This window comes from Eriocheir sinensis, chromosome 15, assembly GCF_024679095.1.
Source record: "Eriocheir sinensis breed Jianghai 21 chromosome 15, ASM2467909v1, whole genome shotgun sequence".
Taxonomy (NCBI): Eukaryota; Metazoa; Arthropoda; class Malacostraca; order Decapoda; family Varunidae; genus Eriocheir; species Eriocheir sinensis.
The window spans coordinates 4,021,552-4,031,690 of NC_066523.1; the positions used below are offsets into that span (position 1 = coordinate 4,021,552).

Consider the following 10,139-nt stretch of genomic DNA (forward strand, 5'->3'; position numbering starts at 1 on the left):
AAGAATGCAGATGTAGGGAATAGTATTTCATCCAATGCACTTAGGATAATGTTTTTTTTCCTTCCTTTCACAGGAGTTACCGTTAAAAAGGCCTGCTGATCTGGGAGAAATCCTGTCAGCTAAAAAAAGTTAAAATTGTATGACTAAGGAGGAAGCAGTGAAGTTAATACCTCACACAAAAAATTTCATGACGTGTTGTTGGGAAAAAAAGAGTTGAGCAGTGAAAGTGGAGTAAAAAGAAAAGTGTAATAGTGGAAACTAACAAAAGGGCATAGAAAAGCAAAGTTAAAGGAAGAAAAGAACATAAAAACACCTAAGTTCAGGGTGAATTGTATAAGAGCGCACTGTGAAATAACTAAGTGCATGTTGTGAAGTATAAAAGTGTGGAGAAGGAGGACCTAATCAAATAATCAAGCGATACAAAGCGTTACAGGTTAAAAGAAGAAGAAGAATGGAGAAATCTTAAGTCACCTGTGAGGCTGTGACATCAAGATCAAGAGAAGTGCGCTGAAGGTAAACACCAAGGACATCCATAACAACCACAGGGTCCAGACAGCACCTTAAAGCACTGAACAACAACAACAGCAACAACAACCTAGCCGTGACTGTGTGCACCTAGTCAGTAACACACCTACCCTCGTTAGTAAGTATAAACACTCCAGTACATTACTTTCTATGGAATAAAATCCGTCTTACTTCAGTCTGGATGTATTGGGGGGACGGAAGTGAATCATGTGTTGTTGTTTGTGTGTTGTGGTGACAAGTGAGTCTAAAATCCGTTGAGGGAGGCTGTTATAGTTACGTGTGGTGCGTGGAAAGTATGGGTGCTTGTATGCGTCCGTGTTAGTGTGATATGTTTGGTATTTATGAAGGTGTGTGTTACGAGTACGTTGGGTGTTTGCGTTGTGTAGGTATGTATGTGGGTCAATGTCAATGTGAGTGTTTGTGATCTTGTACATAAGTGTAAGTGTGTGCTTGTCTGCGTAAGTGAAGAGGTTCCATGTTTATCTGTTGTCTGATCCGTGTTGTGATGCTAGGCGTTCGAGTGTAATTGTTTGTAATGAACCTTGCTGCCTTGGTGTTGATTTGTTTTAACCTATCAATGTTTCTGTGCATGTAAGGATCCCACACCGTGGAAAGTTTCTACTCCTGCTTCTCGCAAATTTTTTGGCATTTCTTTGCTTTAGTGCAGTTTCCTATTTTTGGTGTTTCTTTTCCATATATATATATATATATATATATATATATATATATATATATATATATATATATATATATATATATATATATATGTAGTTTTTAAGCTCTCAAGGGTTTCGATACATCATTTGTTGTGCATATGAATAATAACCACAATATGATCATGTCAAGTATTTGCCGGAGGTAGGTCAGGTATGTTAGGTTAAGTGGGCTAGGCTAGGTTAGATTAGATTTGTTTAGTTAATGTTTTTACGATAAATATGTGTGATAGGCTTTGTGCTGCCGTTGTTGTTCAGACTGCGAACCCCCCAAAGGGGTGCAGAGACAGTTCATAGGGGGACACCCAGCCTGGTAGGACATGCTGGGCAACCCACGAGTTCCCCCCAAATGGGTGCAGGGACACTCCAGAGGAGGAAACCCATATACTGCTACTTCAAGAGAGGCTACTGCAAATATGTGGTAACTGGCAAAGACTGCCAATTCACCCACTGTAAACCATGCTGTAAACTACTGCTGCATGTTGTAAAGAGCTCACAGGGATTCAACATTGGCAGAAAGTGCTCTATGTTCCATCATACAATATGCAGAAACTCAGTAAATCACCAAGGGTGTCTGGTGGAGTGCTGCACGTATTGGCAAATCAAGGTCAAGAAAAGGTGAAGTTAAAAATCTACAAATCTAGCATCCGCCTCCAACACAGATGGAACTTATTGGATTGGAGTGGCACTTCAAAAATTCCTTTAGGGCTGCCTTTGTGCATTTTGGAGGGAAATACACAAATAATGAACCTGTGAATGTGGCAACAGGTGTATTACTATATAACACACAGTAGGTTACCAACTAATCTGTTAGGATAATTGCCTTTCATTTACTTTTAAACAGTTGCACTTTCATGTTATGGATCAGGGACACGTTTTCTGTTCATGTACTATAATATAGAGGTGAAAAATCATTTTGGGGGCATGGAATGATTCTGCACACTTGCTGTTGATCATCTAACCATATTTTCACTTTTCCAGAAAATGTTGACTCCAAGATTTGAGATTCAGCAGGAGGAACTATATATAACTGTGAAAATCTTTGCACCTTATGCACGTATCTCGGATGCTGAAGTCAGTATTACTGAGGAAGTGTTCACCTTTTACTCTTCACCGTACTATCTGAGGTAAATCATGAGGCTATGTTAAGGTCTTTAGTTTGATAAGTGTTGGTGTTCCACTGACAGAACTTATAAGAAAGATGTTTGACTTTTTGTCCTTAACACTAGCTGTTGAAACATTATAATTGGTATAAAGTTGCTGGAAGGAAGTTTTCTTTAGTCATGGCCATCATATTCTATCTTGTTTTGTATCCTCATCATATACATTCAGTGTTTAAAGAGAAGAATTAAGTGATTAATTAATTTTTTATTTACTTGTTCATAAAAACCTGTTCCCCTACATACCTGTCTTATTCTGCCTCATAAATAATGACCAATTTTAATCACAGGCTCACTTTCCCGGGAAAGTTAGTGGACAGTGAACTTGAGGAATATTCAGGAAAATTTGATGCTGATGCAAGAGCTTTTATTATAAGATGCAAGAAGGAAACTGAAGGCGAACATTTTCCAAATCTTGACATGCTCACAAAGCTGCTGGCACCACTGGGAGCAACTGGAGTCAACAAACCATCAATTGAAGTCATAAGTAAGAAGTCATCTAACTTTTTAAACTTCCGCCATTATTAATAAAACTGGTTGAAAACTTGCAAATGCGTAACATTACTTGAATATATACATTAAAATCATATTACTAGGGAAAGCATGTGGCTCTGGTACAGTACAGTAAGATATCTTTGAGTCAGCATTTTTTGAGTTGAAATTACAGTACCCTCCTGAGTTTCGCACTATCCGAGTTTCGCGATCCTCAAGTTTCGCGCTTAGTCCTAAATTCTTACCATCACGACTTTCGCTCATTATCACCCCAAGTTTCGCGCTGCTTTGACATGTATAGGTCTAGTCTACTTACCATCGGCGTCATGCGCTCTGCCTTAAAAGGTAGTGTCACACTGGCCATTTTCCTCCAAAGATTGGGGCTACGGGCAAGAGAGAGAGAGAGAGAGAGAGAGAGACTTATTAAATGATGAAGCCAGAGTTGGGGAGAGTGGGAGGGGGTGGGTGGTGAGGAGCTCCTGTCCAAGTAGTCTCAAAATATGTACCTTGGATAAAGGAAGAAAATGGGAAGAGAGAATACATTTTGAGGTGTTTGGGCCATCCTGAGTTGCCCAAATAACACTCCTTTTTGTATGGAGGGTGTAACACAGGTTATAAAGCATATTTTCAAACATGGAAGAATATCTTATTCTGAGTTGAAAATCTTCATAAAAATATAGTTTTAGTATTCATTATGGTGTGACCTGGATTAAAGGCTCAAAGAAAGCATGCCACCTTTGACTCAGTGATGGTTAGACTTGAGGGGGAGGAGGGACAAGTAGGGATGTGGGGGAGGGAATTTGGTAGGGGCAAGAGAGGGCCAGGGAGAGGGTTGTGCAGGAGTGATGCTTCACAATGAAATTAAAATTTGTTATGATTCATTCTCCGGAAAGCAATAAATTGTGTTATCATCACACACTACTTCACTACTAAGGGGTTCCCTTAATGCATAAGTGTTTGTAATAAGCAAGAAAAAATAAAGGAGGCTCCTTTGATATGTGATCAGCCTTGTGTCAGTCACATTCCCAGCATGTCTACAGCCACTTAACAAAACTAACATCATGTAGCTGTTATGATTTTATCAAATTTTCAGAGGGACTATCATCACTCTAAAATCATATATGCAAAATCCACATGGCTAGGTATAAAAGGCTAAGTTTTCAATTTTTTTCCAGGCAATGGATCAGAGATTGAAAAGGAGGAAGATGAAGACTTTGATTTTACATATGAACAAACTTTACCAGAAGAGAGAATAGTGACAAAGGGCTACAAGTATGGCTTTGGGAACAGTTTATCTGATGTATTTACTGTTCTTCAGGTAAGTTTGTATGTAGCAGTATTGTAGCCAATGAGGCCAAGCAATTGTTCTAGGGATGCTGCACTGCTCAGGGTAAACATCTATAGTTTGGAAAAGTATCTGGCTGCACCCTCAGAGCTACCACAAGCTTTGTTTGTGGTTGTCAAATCCAACTCTGCCTTGGTGAGGTGACTTACTAAATCACAGCTGATTTAGGCTAAAATTATGGATAAGTTGACACAGCAAAGTAAATCAGTTACTTTATTTACCAGTATCAAAGATGCCCTTTTTCCCTCAAAACAAGTCAAATAATATCCATGCATTTTAGACACTGAATGTTGCATTACCCATAGGTATAACCACAGTTATATACATAGAGGGTTCCCAGAGCCCGGATTTTGAAGCAACTGGCGGCCATCTTAGGGTGACGGATGGCGAGACAGAGAGAAATTTAATATCACATAGTTATGTCTGCTACTGCTATTATCAAGTTACCAGCGCCTCGGCAATCCTCTGTCAGATAGGCTTGTTATTTTCTTGTCCATTTTTTACCCCCTGATTATTGTTACATTGGAACATGTCATATACCATCTGAATCAGAAAAAATGTGCTGGATTTGAAACTGTAAATGAAAATTTAATGCAATAAATAGTATATGAATGACAAGGAGTTGAAGCAAAAAGGGCAAACAAAAATGTTTATACACTACCATATTTTTTTCTCATTATTTTATTGTAGGTATACCTAAGTGCAATAAATTTGTGACCATAATATGCAGCAATGTCGCATCAACACAATGATCGGCTCAGTTTTCCAAAATATCATGATGGTGGCTAGCTAATAGTGTAAATATGTGGAATCATGGAAAGGTCGCCAATCCGTCACCCTATGGCGGCCGACCATAGAGTTACAGGCAGGAGCAGTGGCTTCACTTCTCACCGTGGCGAGAGATTGGAGTTGAACCCTCTAGTATATAACTCTGTGGGTATAACATAGGCCTATAGGAAATATACAGATCAGATAAGATGTTGTTGAAGGGCTGTGACAGTCTAACAAACCCTAGTTGTTCTGACAGTCTTGTGTGAATGAGAAAACTCTCATGGCAGCCATTGTTATTGTTTTGGTGTTTGTCTTGGGGAGGGAGTCGTCGAGTCCAGGGTGTCATTTAAATGATTGTCTTATTCTTGTAGTAATAAAAAGAATTGCAGTAAAACTTAATACACACAAAATTTTCAGCTCTGAACCTAACCATTTACAGAGCGAGTTGATGGAAGTAGTGGACGTCAAGGACCCTGATGATAAGTCAGCACTGCAGAGAAGGGAAGAGAGAATGGCACAGGAAATTAACCTTTTTGATGAACATCATTACTTGGCTGACAACTTTGATGTGGATGCTGCACAGCAGTTCATTGAGTTTATCCCTGAGTTTTACAGTGTAACCAGTGATGAGGGTAAGATGTATATATTTGAATTATTTGTATGTGTGTAAATCAAATATAGTCTCATCATTCTGTATGTTTGCTAATTTCTGTTGACGGGTGTAAAGTGGGCTCGTGTACTCCTAGAGAACAGGAGAAGCAGATAGACGATTGAAGTGGTGTGTATATATATATATGTGTGTGTGTATGTGTGTGTGTATATATATATATATATATATATATATATATATATATATATATATATATATATATATATATATATATATATATATATATATATATATATATATATATATATATATATATATATATATATATATTTTTTTTTTTCCAGTTGAGTTTTCAGAGCAAGACAAGGAAGACATGATTAAATTGCCACACAGAGAACACCTCCTGGACAAAGACACCAAGTCCATAGTGTTCCTTGGCTTGGTTGACATCCTGTATGCCTGGTGCTACAATTGCAGAATTACCTGGTGGGAAAATTATGATGAATCTGCCTGGACTGTTGCAAAATTAAGCTCTACACTTTCATGGCTTGATGTGAGTAAACAATAGTATTAGCAGTAATTTTCAATTAGTAATTATCATAGATTTACATAGAAATACAGACCACACAGATTCCATGATCCAGACTAGGTGGTCTGTCCTAAGCTTAAGTGATTTTACATTAATTAGATGGCTCCAAAACTTTGCACATCTACTTTAGTAAATATAAAGTTGTCGAAAGTGTCAGTTGAGCTGGGGAGAAGAGGGGGATGCAATCATGCAAATGGTCACAAAAAATAAAACTCATTGAAACTTGTGGTGGGCAAAGGATTAAATCTAATTCTGAAGTTTATTCCATAAAATAATAGTCCACAGAGTTTGTCCATAGAGATAATCCCATAAATATCTTCTGTGATGACATCCTCCTCACCAATATAATTCATCTCTATTGTGTAACAACCTCTGTATATTTCAGTCTTTCACCAGCCTGAAGGATGTCGCCGTCAGCAGTATTCGCCGCTCACTCACTTTCCCTCTGATCAGAAACTGGCTCCTGTCTCAGCAGGTTCTCGAAGACACTGCAACTGTGTTGTCATTGGGTATGTTCGTTTCCATGATGAACATGGTTTCAGTATTTTTGATAATTTTTTTTCATATATTTTTTCAACAGCAAAGGAGGCAGTTCTAGGAAAAATCAGAAGGAAAATAAAGGCCTTCTTTAGTTTTGCTACAGCAAGGAGAGGGCAGGAGATTCTTAAAAAGTGTCAATTGGATTTGAAAGATGTCTTGATATTCACCTCTTGAATGTGTTCAAGTTGTAGGAAAAGTACATACAAACAAAGGAAGGATATTCCAGAGTTTATCAGTGAAATGGATGAAATAATGATGCTGATTTCCGGTGACTTGTAAAGAGGTACTGCCAGCCCCAGCGCCATATATGGGTTGGAGGTGTCACTTATTATTATTTTTTTTTTTGATAGTCGGGGGTGTTTTTTGACGAGTTGAATGCCATTTCGGTATTGGGGAAAGTACATAATAATTCACGTTACATAACATTGTTTTCTTTTTCAGGAAAGACTAAGGTCTTGAAATGTTTCTTTGAAATAAGGAGACTTTTCAGTTCCTCTGAGTCAAGATATATCCTCAATCAACTGTACATAGATGATTACTGTATCTGGCTCCAGAATGTTGAAGAGAACAAATTCACCAGTCTTGGTGACTCTCTAAGGAAGGTAAGGAATGATATTTTGGTTTATCATGCCTTCATTCCCTTAACCTTTCTTCAATGCTTTATCTTGATTATGTTATAAAATTCAAATCATTAGGAACTAGCACCCTCATTACCTGTGTTTGTCATAAGATTCCTTTCTATTTACAGAAAAGTTTAAGGTATGGATGTGTGTGTACTGTAATATAAAGTTTTAACCCCTTCAACACCAGGACGTGTACACTGCGTCCTTGTGTGCCCTGTACCATATCCGAGGACGCGCATACTGCGTCCTGGCTCGCTTTAGCCAATATACGAGTTATTTTATCTATATTTATGCTTACATCTCAAAATTATCAATTAATTTACATTTCTTTATGTGCACCATTTAATTCTGCATGTTTTCATACATAATACATGATGATTATGTTGAGTTTGGCTGAAAACTTGTTATATTCAATAGCAACATTTGAAATTTGGTGTGCGCGCGGCGATCCCGGATACGGCGCTGGGCACTGTTTTGGCCCGGCCGTAGTGAAGGGGTTAACCACTAAGGTGGGCACTTTTGACCCTCAAGATATGGATTTTGAACAAGAAATACATGTGCTTTGAACAGCCATAATCCCTAAAGTACTTATTTTAGAAACACCAAAGATACCATTACTAACCATTAAACAGGGATCATACTTCTGGGGGACTGTTGCTTCACTCCTTCGCCGCCATCACTCCCAACAGTACCCTTGAGCAAGCTCCCACACAGCTACCTTGTCCATCTCAAGTCCCTCCTGGCAGGATCCATCTACTTGCCCCAGCCATGAGTTACGTGGGCTTCCACTAAGTCTCCTCCACTTAAGGTTTTAAAGAAATATTGCTGCAAGCAGGATTGATGTCCAGTAGGAGTGCCATTTACCCATATAGCCGGAGTTGGCGTTCGTGGACTAAGCTGATAACAGCCCTTAGTTCAGTTTCATCTTGTAGTCACTAGTTTGACACAATTATTCCAGTGATTCTCCATGATACTGTGAAGACACTTGGTATCAAAGGCATTGATGTCCGTGTCTCACTGCCAAACAGTAAGCAGAAATGACTTCGTATCAAATCTTTTTGCCTTCTTAGATATCAACAACATCATATACTCTTGTTGAGTGAGTCCATAACACTGAGCCAGGCCAGTCTAGTGATGTGCTGGTAAGACCTACCATTGTTATGCTCTACACTACCAGCCAGCGGTGCCAAATTATCGTACTGGATCCTCAAACTCTCGTAACGTACACAAATAACGATGGGAAATTAAAAGAGTTATTGTTAAGACTGTTATTCATTGGTTTCTTTGTTTTTTGCTTGATGATGTTACTGTTGTAGCTTTCTCTTCTTTTGCTGGCTTCTGCGATGACTTCTTGCTTGAAGTGACTTCACCTTCCTGTGCCAATTTTTCCACTTCGTCTATAAGTATCTTGCATTCGATACATTTCTGGAACTTTCTCGGTTTAGACATTATGTGGCAGTGAAGTCCCTTGTTCAGAAGTTCTTCTTGGTCCACCGTGAGCGTCTTCTTTGTTAGGTTTATATATCCACGACTAGGTCGAGGATATTTGATCTGGCCGCTGTTGAGATTGACTAGTTTCTGCTGGTTAGATCTGGTGGTCGAGCTTTTGTGCTGGAGTATCATCTCTTGGAATGACTTGTCTATTTTTTCTTTTGTGTGGGCGTCGATGCTGGCATTAATCCATTTCTCCTCTAGTTCCTGGTGAAGAGGCTTGAGTTCTTGTGTATATATATATATATATATATATATATATATATATATATATATATATATATATATATATATATATATATATATATATATATATATATATATATATATATATATATATATATATATATGAACTGGAATGATAATGGGACATTATTACACCAGACATACATGTGTAATACATGTTCATTATGATGTCTTTTTCAGGTTGAGGTCCTGAAGACAGATGTGGGCCTTAATTTGGATGAGCTAGAATCTGCTGCGCATCTTGCACTGAAGGAGGAGTCCCTGCCACAGGAGCAGAATCTCAACACTGTAGTTTCAGACATGGCAGGATTGACTATAATTGAGAATGAAGCAGTATTAGGAGTCAGTGATAATGAGGCTTTGCTTCTTGAACCCTCAGATACCAATGTTCATCAAGAAGACTTTGTTCATTTAAGCGACAGTGACTCTACTAGCAGTGAAAGTGACAGTGAAGAGGAGAGTGATGATACAAGTGATAGTAGTGATTCCAGTGAGGATTCCAGTGAAGATTCCGATGCTGACTCATCATCCGATTCCTCCGAATTTGACTCGGATGAAAACACACGGTCAGAAAATGATAACTAGACATCCAAAATGCTTTGAATATATGTCATCATCATCATCAGCATGTATCATTCCAGTGGGAGACATTGGCTTCTCCCAGACCTTTCCAGTAATTTCTGTCTTGTGCCTCATTTCCAGTTTTAAATAATTTTTTTTTATTTCCTTACACTGTCTGGTGAACAACCTTCCCATAAATCCTTGTTTTTATTACTTTTGGCAGTCTGTTGTCCTCTCTTCTACATATCTTCATAAATGTAATTAGTACATCAATTTTCATATGTATCAAATTTTATAAAATTTTGTTTAATATTTTTTTTTGTTTTATTACTGGTACCTTCAGTTATAGTACAATTCATACAGTATTCATATCGCTTTAATTTAATTATTTAAGTAAAAAAGATCTGTGATATTCATGTTAGGTTGAGCCTGTCTTACATTCTAAGGAACCAAATACATATTGAAAAAATGTG

General features: G+C 38.0%; 1 protein-coding gene across 1 annotated transcript; it reads left to right on the forward strand.

Annotated features, from left to right (window-relative positions):
* The first annotated feature begins 476 nt into the window (after window positions 1–476).
* Window positions 477–9,980, forward strand: LOC126998787 (protein SHQ1 homolog). The gene is made up of 9 exons (XM_050860827.1): window positions 477–643; window positions 2,220–2,365; window positions 2,689–2,885; window positions 4,066–4,208; window positions 5,446–5,638; window positions 5,961–6,169; window positions 6,591–6,714; window positions 7,187–7,347; window positions 9,286–9,980. The coding sequence occupies exons 2-9, from the start codon at window positions 2,223–2,225 to the stop codon at window positions 9,688–9,690; spliced, it is 1,575 nt and encodes a 524-aa protein (XP_050716784.1). The 5' UTR covers window positions 477–643; window positions 2,220–2,222; the 3' UTR covers window positions 9,691–9,980.
* Window positions 9,981–10,139: the final 159 nt, after the last annotated feature.